The 18143-nt window shown below is 34.9% G+C and overlaps 1 protein-coding gene across 1 annotated transcript; it reads left to right on the top strand.

Annotated features, from left to right (window-relative positions):
• The first annotated feature begins 13670 nt into the window (after positions 1-13670).
• Positions 13671-17615, top strand: LOC142638341 (uncharacterized). The gene is made up of 5 exons (XM_075812360.1): positions 13671-13931; positions 14260-14334; positions 14809-15008; positions 15769-15847; positions 17088-17615. The coding sequence occupies exons 2-5, from the start codon at positions 14283-14285 to the stop codon at positions 17273-17275; spliced, it is 519 nt and encodes a 172-aa protein (XP_075668475.1). The 5' UTR covers positions 13671-13931; positions 14260-14282; the 3' UTR covers positions 17276-17615.
• The last annotated feature ends 528 nt before the right edge of the window (positions 17616-18143 follow it).

The raw sequence follows: 18143 nt of genomic DNA, 5'->3' as shown, positions 1-18143 counted from the left end.
TAAATTCCTCCCCATCATCATCATCAACAGCAACAACTACAACAACAACCAAAAAATTGTTGTGGCCACAATCACCAGGGAAAAAAAAATCACAACCACCAAAATAGAAAAACAAAAACAAATCAGAACAGAGATCGACACCACCATCGATTCGCCCATCACCATCTCAACCCATCCACCGCCGTAACCCACAACCCGAACCCACCCACCATTGATCTGCCCATCCGAACCCACCCATTGCCCAACCTCCCCATTAAACCACAGCCAAAAAACGTGAAAAAAAAAAAAAAAAACTCAAAGCAAAATAGAGAAGACAGATGGTCAAAGACATCGAGTGGTGGTCTTTGGTGAGATCGGTGGCGTCAAGTGGTGGACTTTGGTGATCGGCGTGTTGTGGAAGACGAATAGAGAAGAAAGAGATGAGAAAGAAGACAAAGATTAGAAAGAAGACAGAGATGAGAAGACGGAGTGAGAGATATCTGTGATGAGGAGGGAGAAAACGAGAATAAAATAACAATATATATTTTGTCATTGTTTGTCCGTATCGTGCCAAATTGTGAGTGTACTGTAGCGTGTTGCAAAAATTTGACACATTTATCACATCTGATAAAGGGAGTATTTTGGTGTTTGGTGTGCCAAATGTGCCAAATATTTGGCATTTGACACATTTGACACATCTGCTATGGATACTGTAAGGGAATAAAATCATATGTTTGCCACAAATATATATATATTGTTGGTAATGAAAAATTATATTTATATATTTTAAATTTTTTTGAAAAAATCAAAAGATTAAATTATTGAATTGGCGTGCGGTAGTTACTTGTGATTGATTAGATTATATTTAGCAAAGGAAACCAATTATTTGCAATGCTTTTTTTGTATTAAGAGAATCTCACATAATTGTAATTGAATAAATTATATAAATAATAAATTCTTTATGTACTCATATAACAGTTGTGGGGTATAAGAACTCTGAGTAAGCTGATTACGTCACGTGTCACGTCTAGCCGAGAAGGACAGTTACTGGGCCGAGTAGGCCATGTCCTTGGATTTTATGATCACATCATCGATACGCTATCAGAGGATGCTCTACTGTGCAAAAAGGGCTTTGGGAAGGGGAAATGGCAATGACGGGACTGAAAGGCTAGATACTACCACCACATTCACCAAACTTTCTAGCCATATTTATGTGGAGAAGACCCTTGAGCAGTATTTTCTAGCAACATTTATGTGGAAGAGACCTGTGAACAGTGTTATTTTGGGCGCCATACCTCTCAGGGGCTTGAAGGAGAGAGGAGAATGGGTTGGAGAATAGGAGATGACCCGTGCAACAAACAGATGGAGGGTTAGTATCATCTGAAAATGTCTATATAAGATAAAAGATCCCCCATAGGAGAAGGATCGAAGAAAAAAGGAAAAGAGAAAGAAAACAATGTAGCTTCAAGAACATTATATGTAATTTGTCTTAGAAAAGAGAAATGCAAGAATTAAACTCCTCGGCTTGAGCCCGAGGACAAATCACAACACTTTAATTGATCTATCTCCATCTCACTAGAAGATTTAGCCTGTTGCCATCGTTGTCTCGACTTCTTAGAACCTAGATTGATAGCTCATTCTTTACAAATTTATTGTATTGGCTTTTTGGGTATACATTCATCCTCTCTCAGATTAAGGTTTAAAACGCGTCCTTACAACAGTGAATTATTTTTTCGTTTTTTCATACAAAAATTTCTTAAAATGAATTAATAATATATGCCTTAAGGGTGTGTTTGTTTGGAGGTGAAATAAGGTGGATGGAAAACTTAAGAGAGAAAATAGGAAGGAAAACTTTTTTGAGTGTGTTTGGTTAGATGAAGAGGAAGGAAAATAAATGGTGGGGTCTATGTGTTTTCTCTCCGGACCTACCAAAAGTTTTTTTTTCAAAATAAAGAAAAAACTGAAGAGAGAAACTGTGCATCATTTTTGGACAAAAATAAGCATGTGCAGTGAATTCATCTGCATTACTTTTCTTCCCACCCTCTTTTTCCTTTTATTTTTTTTTCTTTTGATTTAGTGGGCAGGCATTGCCTGATTTTTTTTTTTTCCTTTTGATTTACTGGCAGGCTTGTCCAATATTTTATTTTTTTTGTTTTATTTTATGTTTTTTTTTTGTTTAGATGTGATTTTTTTATGGACATGATTTTTATTTTTTAATAAATTGATTTTTTTTTGGTTTATCGCTTTTTTATTTTAATTGAGCATCATTTTTTAATAAGAATATATGCGTAAATTTATACAAACTCACTCTTTCCATCCCTCCAATTTTTCACTCTCAACCAAATAAAAATAAGAAAAATTAAAATCTTTTCTATCCTCTTACTTTTTCATCCTCTCACCATTTTATATCCTTCAATTTTTCCATCCTCTTATATATATATATATATATATATATATATATATATATATATAAATGTAAAGGCATGACTTATAAATGGTACGTATAAATAGTGAAGAGGGAAGAAATTAAGAGGAGACTAAAATTGGATTGACAACTAAAAAGCATATTCTTTATGTAAAAGCATGTTGATGATGAAGTATTGTTTTAGGCAACATGTGTCTTTTCTAGTTTTTTTTTTTTTTTCCCCGGGAGAAAGGTAATTTGATAGTGACTTGAGGCTAATAGATTGGTGCGAACATGGTTACGGAAATTTTGGATATGTATAGTGACGTAATTATTAAATTAACAACCCCTGTCAACTAGTACTTTGTAGGCTAGTCATCAAAATATACAGTGCGATTAGAAGCCAATATGACTAATAAATCTGATTCTCATTTCAACCTACGATACTTTTGACTTCATGCATGAGGTAAAGAGTAAGAGTACACAAGTTGGTTAGCTGTGCAAGGCATAAACGACTTTGTTTGATAACTTCCAACAATCCAAAATCAAAGAATGCATTATGATAGTTTTTTTTTTTTAGTTGAACGCATTATGGTGGTTTATACTTTATTGCAATATAGCCGACTATATTGATTATAGTTCAACTCCAATAGAACCAAACAAACAAGAATAATATAATCGTTTTAAATTATTATTTTTTGATTGTTAAAATTTTCGGTTCAAATAGCGAGTTCGAAACTTGATATTTTTTCATTTAAAATTGGAATACAATCAAAAACTAGTTCTTAGTGGCCAAAATAGGGATATAGCCTGTTCTGAAACTATTTAAGAAAATGTCATTGTTTTAAACTCAATTATTAAAAAATTGAGTTTCAATGAAAAACTTGATTTTTAGAAAATCGAGTTATAGGCAATCAAACTAAAAAAAATAAAAAACAAGGAACTTGAGTTCTATGTAGTTTTTTTCAAATAACTCGATTTTCTAAAAATTGAGTTTCAATATATGGGCATTTTGCTAAATAGTTTCTAAACATGGACATTTTGCTATTTTTTTTTTTAGCGAAAGGGATAAAAGTTCATTTTCTCCAATTCTTGGTTTGTTTGCTCCTAAGTTTGAATTCTACAATGCGAAGTGTTTGGGAAATAACTGCATGCTTTCGACTTACGTTCACTAGCATCACGCTCAGGTAGAAGATAACAACTCAAGTTGCCCCTTTTTATTCATTTTTTGATTATCCAAAAAAAAAAATTGTATTTTTAATGCACTCTCTCTTAATAAATTCAATTTGTTTTTCTTTTATTTCAAATAAGAATTTAAACTTTAGTGGTTGAATAATAATAAGTCTTACCTCAATTATTGATTCGTGCATGTAGTGGGGAGCTGTAAAGTCAAGCATAATTTTTTTTAAATATTTTTTTTGAGTAAAAGTTGGAAAAATTCAAGTAAAATTTATTTTTTTTAGAGACAGTCTAAGTAAAATTTAGATAACCCAATCCATAGCGACTTTTTTTTTTGTAAAGGTCGGGTGGTCCATATAAAAATGAATTAAAAGAAAAAGGTAAGGTAATTTTATTTAAAAATCAGGTTGACGTGGGTAGAAATTTTTTTGGTAATCCTCCACTAAATGCGAAAGGAATGTTAGCTATCTGCACTCATATAGCCACAATATTATAGAATGTTGAAATTCATTCACCAAACTAAGCTTCTACAATGGTGGACTGCTTAGTACACAAAGAAGAGGGACGAAGAGCAAGAAGCAAAGATTGAGAAATGAATTTTCTGTGTTGATAATTAAGTTGCTCTGTTCCTTATATAACAACTACAGAGGCGGGAAAGGAGTAACAGAAATTTAACTAACTATCCAACTTGTAACTTCTATACACATGTCATCTACAGTGTTTAACAAACTAACTAACTATGAACATTAACAAAACTATAGGTCGCTTTGCTTACAACTACTACATGTAGTTTATGTACATAGTGTTACAAAGCTAATTACAAACTAAACAATCTTTAACACTCCCCCTCAAGATGAACTATACATATTTATTAGATTCATCTTGAACAAAAGATAATAAAACTATTTGTGCCCAAGTGCTTTAGTGAAGAAGTCTGCAACTTGATGTCTTGAGGGAACATGGAATGTTTTGATTGTACCATCTTGAATCTTCTCTCGGAGTGGCAATCAACTTCAATGTGCTTAGTTTTTTCATGGTACACTGGATTGGATGCAATGTACAAAGCCACCCTATTGTCACAATAAAGAGAAGCTGCTTGTTTATGTTCTAATCCAAAAGTCTTAAGCAATGCTATGAGCCATACTATCTCACTTGTTATTGTGGTCATAGCTCTATACTCAGATTCTGCAGAAGATCTAGACACTACATGTTGTTTTTTATACTTCCACAAGATCAAGGAATCACCAAGGAAAATACAAAAACCAAAAACAGACCTCCTAGTGTCAGGACATTTTGCCCAGTCAGCATCACAATATGATTTAAGTTTCAATTTTGACTCTGCAGAGAGAAATAAACCTTGTCCTGGATTCTTTTTCAAATACTTAAGGATTCTGTAAGTAGCTTGTAAATGAGGCACTTTAGGGGCAGCCATGAATTGGCTTAACTTGTGCACTGCATAACAAATATCAGGCCTTGTAAGCGTCAAATAAAGCAACTTTCCTATTAATCTTCTATAGAGATCAAGATCAGGAGCATCTTCACTAGGCTTGTTTAGCCATCACCCAATGGAACCACCCCTCACTGCACCGAGCTGCCCGCCTCAAAGCTCCACTGTAGGCGTCCGGTGCAGTGATCGGTAGCATTTTCCAAGTACCGAAGCCACCAGGTGCGGCGAGTGGTGGTGGGTTTTGCTTACAATGAAAACCGCACCGCACCGCTTTTTTTTTTTTTATGAACTGCCTATATATACATGTATGTATGTGTGTGTGTGTGTGTGTGTGTGTTTCAGTGGCATAGAAAAAGGTCTGAGAAGAAGCGAGCAAGAGAGAGAGAGAGCGAGAACGACGACTGATCTAAAGGAAGAAGAAAAATAAATTGGAGTTAGGGTTGAAGTTGTTTTACACGTAATAAAATGAAGTCATTTTGGGTTTTATTTATTTATTTTTTTTTGATATTAAAATGACATCGTTTTGGACTTAAAAATAAATAAAATTAAAAACTGTGGAACGACGTCATTTTTTGTTAGGTTAAATTTTCTTATTTCCCCATTTATATCAAACAACCTCTCGTTCTCTCTCTCCTCAGAGGTCACAGGCTCACAGCCTCTTGCTAGCTCACTCTCTCTCCCCCCTTAGCCTTCACTACTCGCAGCCACCACCCTCTACTGCTCGATGCCTCCATTCGGACCACTCTCCAAGCATCTTCCTCTCCTCTCTTCTATTTCTCATAGCTATTCATTGGAAGTTTTAAGAAAAGGTTTTGGTGGTCAATACCTAGGCTATTATGCTTCTCCTTGCTATTAGGTATGTAATTTATTTGATGCTCGAGACCTAAGATACTTACAATGCTTTTTAGAAAGATTGTGAATTTATTTGAGATATTTTGTGTGCGAATTTGAAAAATATTGTAAATATGTTTGTTTGTTTTTTTTTTAATGAATATTTTGATTGTTTGATAATTCTGTATGGGTTGTTTGATGTGGATTGAGATTTTTTTTTTAATATTTGGGTTGCTTTTTAACCAAACTAACCGCATGGAACCGGAATGGTGCACCGCACCTTGTGTAGACCGGTTTCCACCTCCCCATAAACGAGGTGCGGACAGGGTTGAAGGGAAATTGCACCTTATAGGCGTGGTGCAAAAAACCCCCCCAAAACCGGCCGCACCGCACCATGAATAGCCCTAATATTCACCAACAAAATTACTAAACTTGGTAGATTGCTCCATTGGAATGTTTGCAAGTTTGCTTGCCAATAAACCAGTGTCAAATAGAAGCTCTAAGGTATAATTTCTTTGACATAAGGACAACCTTTTGGTAGTTCTAACAACTTCAAGACCTAGAAAGTACTTCAAAATGCCTAGGTCTTTGAGTTTGAAGACATTTACTACATCTACATCATTACTAGCAATTAGTATATCATCCACACAGATCAAAAAAATAATGATTGAACATTTATTAACCCCGGTAAAAACAATAAAATCTGATTTTGATTGAAGAAAACCAAGATCAACAATGGTAGATGACAATTTGGCAAACCATTGCCTGCTAGCTTGCTTAAGCCCATATAAGAACTTTGTTAACCTACACACCTCCCCCTTGTTGCCAAAATCGTGGAGGAAGCATATATACCTCTTCATCCAAATTCCAATGGAGAAATGTATTATTGACATCCAATTGAGTGAGATGCCAACCATAGATAGTAGCCAATGCCAACAAGGTTCTGACAGTTACAAACTTCACTACAGGAGAGAAGGTTTCATAAAAATCAACTTCTTCAGTTTGTGTAAAGCCTTTTGCTACCAATCTGGCCTTGTACATTTCAATAGAACCATCTACCTTGAGTTTAACCTTATACACCTATTTACATCCAATAGGAACTTTACTAGGAGGCAATTCAGTCATAACCTAAGTATGATTGGCTATAAGAGCAGCAATCTCAGCCTTTATTGCAACTTGCCATAAAGGATCTTTCAAGGCTTGAGCATAGGAATTTGGTTCTTTAGCAACAGACAAGGCAACAGAAAAAATTCTATGTGGAGTCGACAATTTGCTATAGGAAAGAGTGGAAGAAAGAGGATAAAGAATACCTGAATTGCTAGTAGCAGTGGATTCATGTGACTCAGTGAGAGAAGCTGAGGCCAACACATGTGTAGAAACAAGATTGCAATGGTAGTCATGAAGATAGGAAGGAGGATTATGAGGTCTAGTAGACCTTCTAACAGGTGCAGGAGCAATGGAAGTAAGGACAGGAGCATTAGATGCAAGGAGAGGAACATCAAAAAGAAAATTAGGACAAAAATCAATCTAATCAGGACTAGAAGCAACTCAATCAGGATGAACCAAATCAGGAAACTCATTAGGTGGAACAAAATATCAACAGAAGACAAAGGAATGGAATAATTCTGCAGAAACTAAAGGCACATGAACTTGTGAATTGTCTGGAACCAATGGCTAAGATGGAAACATGGAATGAGTGATAGGAAGAGAAGTAGACCGTAGACACAGACTTGGATGTCCAATGCTTAAGAGGAAAAACAAACTCCCTAAAGACAACATCCCTAGAAATGAAACAAGATTTAGTAGATAAATCATACAATTTGTAACCTTTTGAACCAAAGGGATAACCAAGAAAAATGCAAGATTTGGCTCTAGGATCAAATTTGATTCTATTCCTATGTAATGTGGAAGCAAAACACAAACAGCCAAATACCCTAAGATGATTATAAGTAGGAGGATGACCTAGCAACTTTTCATAAGGAGTTAAACCATGTAGAAATGGACTAGGTAACCTATTGATAAGATATGTGGCAGTCAAAACACAATCCCCCCAGAATTTCAATGGTAAGTTTTCTTGAAACCTTAAAGCTCTAGCAACATTCAAAAGGTGTTGATGTTTTTCTTTCAATCATTGCATTTTGTTGTGGTGTTTCAACACAAGATAATTGGTGTACAACACCTTTAGAAGCATAAAAGGAATCAATAGCAAACTCAGGACCATTGTCGGTTCTAATAACCTTGATAGTTGTTTTGAATTGAGCTAGGATCATGTTAAAGAAAGATTGAACAAGCAAGGATGCATCAAATTTATGTTTCATTAAGTAAACCCAAGTGCACCTGCTATAATCATCCACCAAAGTAAGAAAATACTTAGAACCAGTCAAGCTAGAAGTGGAATAGGGGCTCCAAATATCAGCAAAAACTAAATCAAAACAAGAAGAGGATGCAGTCACAGAATGGGAAAAAGGCAGCCTTTTTTGTTTAGCTAAAGGACAAATATTGCATTCAAAAGATTTATTATCATTGCAAGAATTGAAGTTGAGTACAATGTTTCTCATCAAAGCTAGTCTTTGTGAAGAAGGATGACCTAACCTGCAATGTCATAGCTTAAAAATAGCACTTGTAGAAACTGAAGTACAAGATTTTACATGATTAACAGAAAAATGAGAAGACAACTTGGACAGAACTTCAGAGACAGACTTTGGCAAAGCAACTTGAGTAGAATTCTGTAAAGTATATAGACCTCTTTGCTTTTTACCCAACCTAATCATCTTCCAAAGCTGCAAGTCTTGTATGAAACAATAATGGGAAAGAAAAATGCAACAACATGAAGGATTTTGAGTCAATTTACTTATAGAGACAAGGTTAAAAGAAAAGGATGGGATGCAAAGAACATTTTCAAGAATCAAAGAAGCTGATACTTGGACAGTTTCTATGTGAGTAACCTTGGCCATGTCTCTATTAGGCAACCTAACTGAAAGTTGGATTGAAGCAATAATGGCTTTAAAGAAGGTGAGTGAATGGACCATGTGATCAGTGACCCCACTATCAAGAATCCAATCAGTTGGATTGATGTGAGAAGTGTCAACAGTGGAAGAAAACACAAAATACTCTAGAGATAACAAGATCATATACCTGATAGCTTATTCCTTGAAGTCCAATGGAAGGTTGTGCAATGATATTGGCAACCTGAGGAATCTCTACAACCACTTCTAGTGGAGCTTGAGTACCAAAATGGCACTGAGAATTCAACAACCCTATCAATTGTTGATATTCTACCTTGTTTAGAGAAACATCTTCACTTGAACCGTCTTCAGTAGTAATAGCAGTGTTGGCAGAAGTATTTGAACTAGCCTTATTCTTGAATTTATAGCTAGGTGGGTAGCCATGTAGTTTATAATATTTATCTACCACATGTCCCATGGCACCACGATGAGTACACTGAGGCCTCCCAGACTTGTTCTTAGTGAAATTCTTGGCATTGGTAATGTTCTTGTTCCCCAATGCTGCCAAAATTGCAACTGTATCAACCTGAATCTTCTTACCAGCTCCAACCTTTCTTTGCTTTTCATCTTGAAGCAAAAGAGAGAAAACCTTGCTCAAGGGAGTAATCGGATCCATGAGTAAAATTTGTTCTCTTATTGCAGAATAGGTGTCATTCAGCCCCATTAGAAAGGGCATTGTGCAATCTTCCACTTGATTACCACAAATGCAATTTCTGTAGGTAGTAAACTCATCCTAAATACCCTTGAATTTGGTGTAATAGGCATTAATAGTCATATCCTCTTGTGCCAAAGAACTAACTTCTTTTCTTAGCTTAAAGATTCTAGGTCCATTACCTTGTGAATACCTATATTGCAAATCAACCCAAACCTCCCTTGTTGTCTTAAAATAGACAACACTAGGCTATAAATCCTTTGAGATTGAATTGAATAACCAAGCTAACACTGTGCTATTGCACTTACACCAAGCTGCATAGCATGGATGATCAGGTGATTGGGGTTTTGGTCTTGAACCATCAATGAACCCAATCTTTGTTTTAGCATCCAATGAGATCAATACTGCCCTACTCTAGGTACTGTAATTCTCTTCAATAAGACGTTCCACAACAAGGGACACACTAGGATTATCACTACTAGTCAAGAAATAAGGACTAGAAGGATTTTCCCATGGTTGAACAATGGGTACAGAGGTACTAGAAGCAGTATCAGCCATTTTCAATGCAAATGAAAACCAAAGTCATAGCCTTAAATCACAAATCAACCAAAGAACCTTTTTGATCACAAAAGGTCAATCTCAGAACTATATTGATCAAACGAATCTAAGAATCAAGAAAACAGAATCTACAATTAAGCAATTAAAGAACCCTAAATCAAGAATCAATTATCAAATTTCCAATTAAGCAATTGAAAACCCTAGGTCAAGATTTAGAAGACAAACAACAATGCAAGAATCAAGAAAGAACATAGATGAAAATATGCTTGATTCAAGAGAAAGCACAGAGACTACAAAGGAAGAAAAGTGAACTAAGAAAGTTCAGAGAATGCAAAATGAATGAACTCTGAAATTAGCTCTGCTCTGATACCATGTTGAAATTCATTCATGAACCTAAGCTTCTACAATGGTGGACTGCTCAGTACATAAAGAAGGAAGACAAAGAGCAAGAAGCAAAGATTGAGAAATGAATTTTCTATGCTAATAATTAACTTGATTTGTTCCTTATATAACAACTATAGAGGCGTAAAAGGAGTAACAGAAATCTAACAAACTATCCAATTTGTAACTTCTATACATGTGTCATGTATAGTGTTTAACAAACAAACTAACTATGAACATTACAAAACTACAAGTAGTATTGCTTACAACTACTACATGTAGTTTATGTACACAGTGTTACAAAGCTAATTACAAACTAAATGATCTTTAACATAGAACATATTGCTGGGTAATCGAAACTCATTTTCCTACCTTATTTAAGTTCTCAACTACAATGCCTCTATACCCCTTTGATACTTAATGCATTTGGTTGGAGATAAAGATTGAATTTTCAACACAGCTAAAGAGAAAATATTGTAATTATTTTTTAACACAAGCATAAACATAAGCATCCAATATTTCTAACTAAACATGTCTTGCAGTCTATTTTCTATTTCTCATCAATTTATACACGAACAAATATCACTTTTGGTCAGTATATAGTGTCTCATTTTTCAATTTAATTGTGTAGGTATGAATTCGGGCCCTCTTCCAAATGAGCCCGAATTGCGGACCTTTTTGTTAGGGTCCAAACGTGATAATCCATGGAAATTTCATTTAAAATCAGATAAAAGGACACCAATTGAGGAATGATGTCAGTAGTTAACTAAAGAATGAGTTGTCTTCCTATATTTTATTTGTTGGATTTTCTAAATTTATGTAGTTTTGTATAGCTTTTTGTTTCCTTTGTACACTCCCTATGTACTTGGATAATTGTTTTTTTTTTTGTACCTCTTTTTTATTTTCAATAATTTTTTTTTATTTACCACTAAAAAAAAAGTTGACCAAAGAAGTAGGAATTCTTTGCATGACCTTCAGATTAGGGGAAGGATGGAGATTAAGAAGTATTCAAGAAGAAAGACTTGGTCAGTTCAAGAAGAGGCGTGTAAGAGGAACAATAGTCACCTCTATATTAATGGTCTTTAGCTACTAACATCCACTCAGCATTAAATGTTGAATGGCCCATCTAAAATTATGAATAGTAAAATAGTCATTAGCAGACCTACCATTACCACTAAACACAGTCAAAAGGATATTGATTGAATAACTCATGGGATGTTGCACCATCAACTAGTATAAATACCCACCCCTATCACAACAAAGACAAATAGATGGAGAGGAAAATAAAAACATTATGAGAGAGAGAGAGAGAGAGAGAGAGAGAGAGAGAGAGAGAGAGTTTAATCATAATCAGAGCTTTTAAGGAAAGAAAGAGAGAGAGAGAGATATAGGAAAGGGGAGTGAGATTTTTGAGCTCCTTATTCATATTGTGGAATTTTTCGATATCAATACAATTAAATTGTATATTTCTCATTTTTTTAATCCACTATAGTAATAATCAAGTTCTCAAAGTATGTAAAATTATTCAATTTAATCCATACAGTAAGTTGAAAACTTATGCATAGTGGTTAAAAATATGGTGGTGTTGACTTTCCTACAATAAATTTTGTTATTTGAAGGAAGCTTTGCTGAAACTAAGTACATCATGAAATATCAAGAAGGTGTGCTTAGTAGAGGGACCAGCTAGGATTGGTTGTGTGAAATGAGAGAATATTAGGGTTTATTAGGTATTTTTTGGTAATTTTAGTTTTAAGTGGGTCAAGTTTGGGTCCGGGTCCGGGTTTAGGGTGAGCATTGCCAAAACCTGAACTTGACTCGGACTTGCTTCGGGTTTTATTCAAAAAACCTGGCAATAAATTTTGTTATTTGAAGGAAACTCTGCTGAAACTAAGTACATCATGAAATATCAGGAGGGTGTGCTCAGTAGAGGGACCAGCTAGGATTGGTTGAGTGAAATGAGAGAATATTAGGGTTTATTAGGTCTTTTTGGTAATTTTAGTTTTAAGTGGCACAGGTTCAGGTCCGGGTTCGGGTTCGGGGTGAGCATTGCCAAAACCTGAACTTGACTCAGACTTGCTTCTGGTTTTATTTAAAAAACCCAGACCCAACCTTATTGCTTATTGGGTTGGGTTGGGTACCCACAGGTTAGGTAACAATTGCCATCCCTAAAGGGAGTCCTCAGCCTAATGTACCTTGGTCAAGTCAGAGGGAGTACCCAGAAAGGTCTGAAAGAATGTTATGAAAGTCTCCTCGGCCAAAGGAAGTCCTCGGCCTAATGCACCTTGGTTAAGTCTAAAGGGGTACCTAGGAGGGTCTAAGAGAGTACTTCAGAAAGTCTTCTCGGCCAAAAGGATTCCTTGGCCTAATGCACCTCAGCCAAGTCAGAGAGATTACCTAGGAAGGTCTGAGAGAGTGCTTAGGAAAGTTTACTCGGCCAAAGGGAGTCCTCAATCTAATGCACCTTGGCCAAGTTAGAAGGACTACCTAAGAAGGTCTAGGAGAGTGCTCTAGAAAGTCTCCTCAGTCAAAAGCAGAGAATCCTTCAAAGGATTAGAGCTCTAAGAGAATTAAAGAGAGAGAGAGAGAGAGAGAGAGAGAGAGAGAGAGACCCCTTTTCCAAATGGTCTCTCCCCCTTTTATAATGAAGATCTTTGCATGGTAGGTCATATGGCAATTTAGGCTTAATGTATAGAACACATGTCACCATGCGTGACTCTTTGGTATTACGTGTGCCTAATTTTAATAGGTTGCATATGCTTAAAGAAAATTGTAGTTTCATTCACTTTATTTAAAAATGAAACCTCCCACATCATATATCATATGACTTGGCATATTTTTATGATGAAATATGTCCATGTGACTTACAAATTAAACACAACTCAGTCTAAATGCATTATAAATGACACACGATGATAAATTTTAATTATCACATGACATTAAGTTGAAATTCTCAAAAGAACTTTAAAAAAAATATATATATATATGTTGAATAATGCTCTATCCCATATTTAATTAATGAAAAAAAATATGGATATAAAAAAGAAAAAAAATGTGGACAATCCATTTGACAATTTTTTTTTTGAAAATTTGAAACTATAAACACCAAATTGAAAAATGAAAACTTTTTAAAGGCTAGAAAATAAGTACATTAAATAAAGAAAAAAAAAACCAAAAAAGTAATATTTATCCCAAAAAAAAAAGTATTTATGTTCCTCGATTCCTCCTCCTACAGTCCTAGTTTATAAAGTCACCATCCGAAGTTCAAACCGACCTAAAAAGGGGCATTCTATATATGTAAATTCCCCCCTCTTTTACTTTCTCTTTCGCCTTCTAGTTTCTTCTTCACCGCACCAAACACCAACCCCTCTCTCTCCCATCAAAACAAATTGTTCAGTTCGCATATCCGAGGAATTCAAGAAACCCTAAAGAACACAAGCGACCACCTTTGCTCTCATCTCTCTCTCTCTCACTCCCACCGATCATCACCAATAACAGGTTCGTAAAGAAAAAAGAAGAAAAAATTCTTAATAAGAATCTAGGGCTTTTGGGAATTGTATTTTTAATCCCTAATAAAGATCGGAAATTGAATAAGCTTCACTCTAATATATATATATATATTGTGTGTTGAAGTTTTATTGTTATTATTAAATTTTGAGTGTAAATATATAGTGTGAAAAATATCTGTTTCATGAACATTTTTAACTTTTGAACTTTTTTTTTCCCAGCTGTTGATTTTGATCGATTGCTTCCGTCTAGTATTGCTGTTGTTGCTGTTGTATTATATATGTTATTGTTTTGATTCAAATAGGTTGTTGTCATGTAGGTTAATTGGTATTTGCCATAAAGATGTTAACTTCGGTTGCGAGTACCATTGCTACACCACCCCAATTGGCACCAGGTATATATGGGTATTCATGAATTTGATTTTAGATTATTAGCTGCTATTGGAAGAGTATATATGCCCTTTGATTGCCGAGTTTTGCCGACACTAGAAAATAGAGTTGCTTATTGATCATAACAAATTGAAACGGAAATATGAGTTTTTTTTTTAATTTTACTAGATCATGTGGTTTTGAGCAAGTAAATTGGACATGTTATCATATCAGTTTGTTATTTTATTAGGTGGGTTATGTGATAGTTTAACAATGTCTTTTACTAAGGAATAGAAAAAGTGGTTTTAGTTCACTTGAAGTTGTCTAAGAATGTGGAATTGAGAGATGAAGCAAAGCAATGATGCAGTTTGGTCGAAGAGATTATTTAGATTTTGATACTTACAAATGCTGCATTACTTTTTTATGCATTGAAAATGAAGGCTCTGCGCGGATTTTGATTTTGGTGATGTTACTTGACTGTTTATCTTTTCTGTATACAGTGAGAACATATGGTCTGCGCGTGGAGGGAATTAAGCAAACTGGATCTGATCTAGGGAGGGTTTGCATGCAGTTTCAACCTTTAGATTATAGAAGAGGACGTTTTCAGATTGCTAGTTCTGGAGCCAGTCTTTCACATTTTGATAGAAGAACGCCCATCATGCGTTCCATTGGAATGTCTGTTATATGTGCAGCTGCCTCGGTATGTTAGTTTCTGTGTATCTCCTGTTCTTTGTATATGTGTTTCATGTCTTTATATTGCTAGACATAATTCTTTTATTGGCGCCTCCAGTATGTTGATGGAAACCTATAGATTGCTATTTGCCAATGAGGTCTAGGTCAGATGTAATTCTTTGGTTGGTGTCTCTTGTATGTTGATGGCAACCTATAGCTTACTATTTGCCAATGATGTCTAGCTCAGATGACACCTCCTCTTTTAATAAGCGCAAGGTGGAGGGGGGGTGTGGGTTCAAGACCCACTGGTGGTGTATGTAACATACCAATAATAATAATAATAATAAACTTTACACTACTCTTCTGCTGCAATGTGGAAGAGAGTGTTTTTGTAAGTGTTTTTTAGGAGTATTGTTACATCTAGACTGAGATTTCAACCTTCTTATTATGTTGTTGGTTAGAATCTAACCTTTTGAATTAGGTGATTTATTGTCTCTGACCGCCTTAAAATTTAGAATTGCTGCAGCAAGCTCATGGTGAAAGCTTTTCAGGACTAGATGTGGGTGCTATTTTCTGTAAATTTTTTGTAATAAGTTGGATTGAGTATTAGTCTTAGTATTCAAACAAAGAGCTGGCTAAGAACCCAGTTAATTAACCATCTGATTTAGGAACTATACACTGATGCATGGACATTATTTTACTTTAGAATTTAAGCTACCGTATTTTTCTATTTGCAATCTGGTTGTATATGAATCTTAAATGCTCTGTCACACACACTGTGTTTGCAGAATGCGAGATGTGCTGCTGCTACTTCGGAGCAAACCCAGACTGTTACAAAGAAGTCTCCAACAATTGCTTCTATTCCTGGTAATTGCTATTTCTCAATGTTATTAATTACCAAACTGCATGTGGTTTGCACAATGCATTCTGTCCCTAGCCAGACCACTAAATATTTCCTTAGCTTGTAGGTATGTGAAGTTAGCTTTGTTAATTTGAGAGGGTGGCTGAAAAAAAAATCATGTGCATTTTGATTACTTTACCCTCCATCTAGTTTAATTCTCATTCTCAGTGTGGTCTCCTTTTCCATTTGCTATAGTAAAGTTGTGGTAATTGTGTGTGATATGTTCCTTTGATTTTTCTACTTTATGGCTCCAGTATAAGTTCTAGGATCTCCAATTTAAATATGTGGGCATGTATGGAACTGTGCTTGTATGGCATCATTTAGTTAACTTTGCACTACCAAAGTGCATGTGGTTTGCACAATGCATTCTGTCCCTAGCCAGACCACCAAATATTGCTTTAGCTTGTAGTTATGTGAAGTTAACTTTGTTATTTCGAGAGGGTGGCTTGGCTTCACAGAGAAAAAATTATGTGCATTTTGATTACTTTACCCAGCATCTAGTTCAATTCTCATTCTCGGTGTGGTTTCCTTTTCCATTTTCTATAACATAGTTGTGGTAATTTTGTGTGATGTTCCTTTTGATTTTTCTACTTTACGGCTCTAGTATAAGTTCTAGGATCTCCAATATAAATATGTGGGCTTGTATTGAACTGTGCTTGTATGACATTATTTGGTCAACTTTGCACTGGATGTTTTTTATGTAAATTTTAAGGAAATAGTTTATAGAAATCCTTGTCCCAGACAGTGCCAATAGGGAGCTCTCATTATGCAGGAATATTTCTAATAGCTGTGTAGTAATACATGAAGTTACCAATAAAAAGGAGATTCAAGTTAAATACTTACCAAAAGGAAAAAAAAAGGGCAAGTTAAAATTTTTTGGATGGTTAATATTTTCCACCTTGTGGATTGCCAGAAGGATGCTGCAAAATGCAGAGAGACCAGTTTTTTTCTTGAATAATATTGTTGTTTAAATTTAAATTTTTTAAAGTGCCTATGGGAATAACTGTTCTACAAATGAATTAGAACTGCATTCTCTTTATTTTTGTGTAATCCTTTTTTTATGAGTTTTTGATTTCTTATGTTTATTTAGAAGTTCATCTGCAGTTATTACAAACAATGCAACTCTACTTTGGTCAAGAATTCTGATTTTCCTCTTGAATTTTATTGGATCATTTCAAGTAGCATAATAGTAAAATGAAATTTCAGGCAAGGAGATGTCACCAAGACTTGATGATGGTGGCACTGGTTTTCCTCCATATGATCGTGGTGGGGGCGGCGGCGGCGGCGGCGGTGGAGACATTCCATCGGGTGGATGGATCCTCTTTGGTTTTCTCGGTGTCCTTGACTTTCTGAAGGATAAAGAAATCAAGTGGCGTAATCAGGATGATAGGTGAAGATGAGTAAGGATTCTCATTAATATAAAATAGGGACAGTTTGCTTACATTTGTAGTATAGACTATATTGATTTATTTGTGCTGCTAATTCTTTTTCCGTTGATGAATAAATTTTAATACTTGGAAAAGGTCAACTTTGAGTTGTGGTTCATTGGCATATGGCTTGTGGACTCAGGCAGGAGATATTCTTGACACTACATTTTGTTTTTTATTTTTAATTTGGCATGCTCTTTATAAGCAATGTTGCACCTTCCTTACCATGCTCTGTTTAAATTCACTGCTGTACAAAGTTGTGACTATTGCTTATCTAAATAATATATAAAGCTTGTATTAAATAAAACGAAGATCTTAAAACCAGTGTCAATGTCACTGTTTTAAGTAGGGTTAATGTGTATTTGATTTTCTCTCTCTTGGTTGGGCTTTTCTTTAAACATTTTATACCCACACTAATTGTCTACAGATTGAAGTTGATTCAGTTCAAAGTTCACTTCTGATAAAATACTCCCAAAAATCAACAATTAAAAGGAATTATGGACTCTCAAAACGGACTTGTTCTGCAAAGGTTAAATGGGTTTGTGGTTAGAGATGTTTTTTATTTTTTTTAATTTTTATTTTTTTTATTATAAATTTAATGGGATCTGAATCTTGGATGTTTCCGTTACAAATATTGGAAGATGCAACTAGTTTGGCTAAAAGGCTTTTGGTCGAATTTAATAAGTTGAGCCTATTGTCTCTCTAGTATGATGTATAAACATTTAAAATTTTATTTAGTTGTATATGTGCCTTTACACTATTATCTTTTTTGTTAAGGGTCTTGTAGTTGAATTGGCACCTTCTTATGTACAAAATGCTTATGGTTTAGGGAGGA

This window comes from Castanea sativa, chromosome 6 (genome assembly GCF_040712315.1).
Source record: "Castanea sativa cultivar Marrone di Chiusa Pesio chromosome 6, ASM4071231v1".
NCBI lineage: Eukaryota > Viridiplantae > Streptophyta > Magnoliopsida > Fagales > Fagaceae > Castanea > Castanea sativa.
Note: the sequence above shows the minus strand (reverse complement) of the source record. Positions and strands in the feature narration are given on the sequence as shown.

What these genes read in the sequence shown, in the direction of transcription:
- LOC142638341 (XM_075812360.1), top strand. Translation starts at nt 14,283, where the DNA reads ATGTTAACTTCGGTTGCGAGTACCATTGCTACACCACCCCAATTGGCA. An exon ending in TTATATGTGCAGCTGCCTCG is followed by an intron (nt 15,009 to 15,768) that starts GTATGTTAGTTT and finishes CTGTGTTTGCAG; the next exon opens with AATGCGAGATGTGCTGCTGC. An exon ending in AACAATTGCTTCTATTCCTG is followed by an intron (nt 15,848 to 17,087) that starts GTAATTGCTATT and finishes ATGAAATTTCAG; the next exon opens with GCAAGGAGATGTCACCAAGA.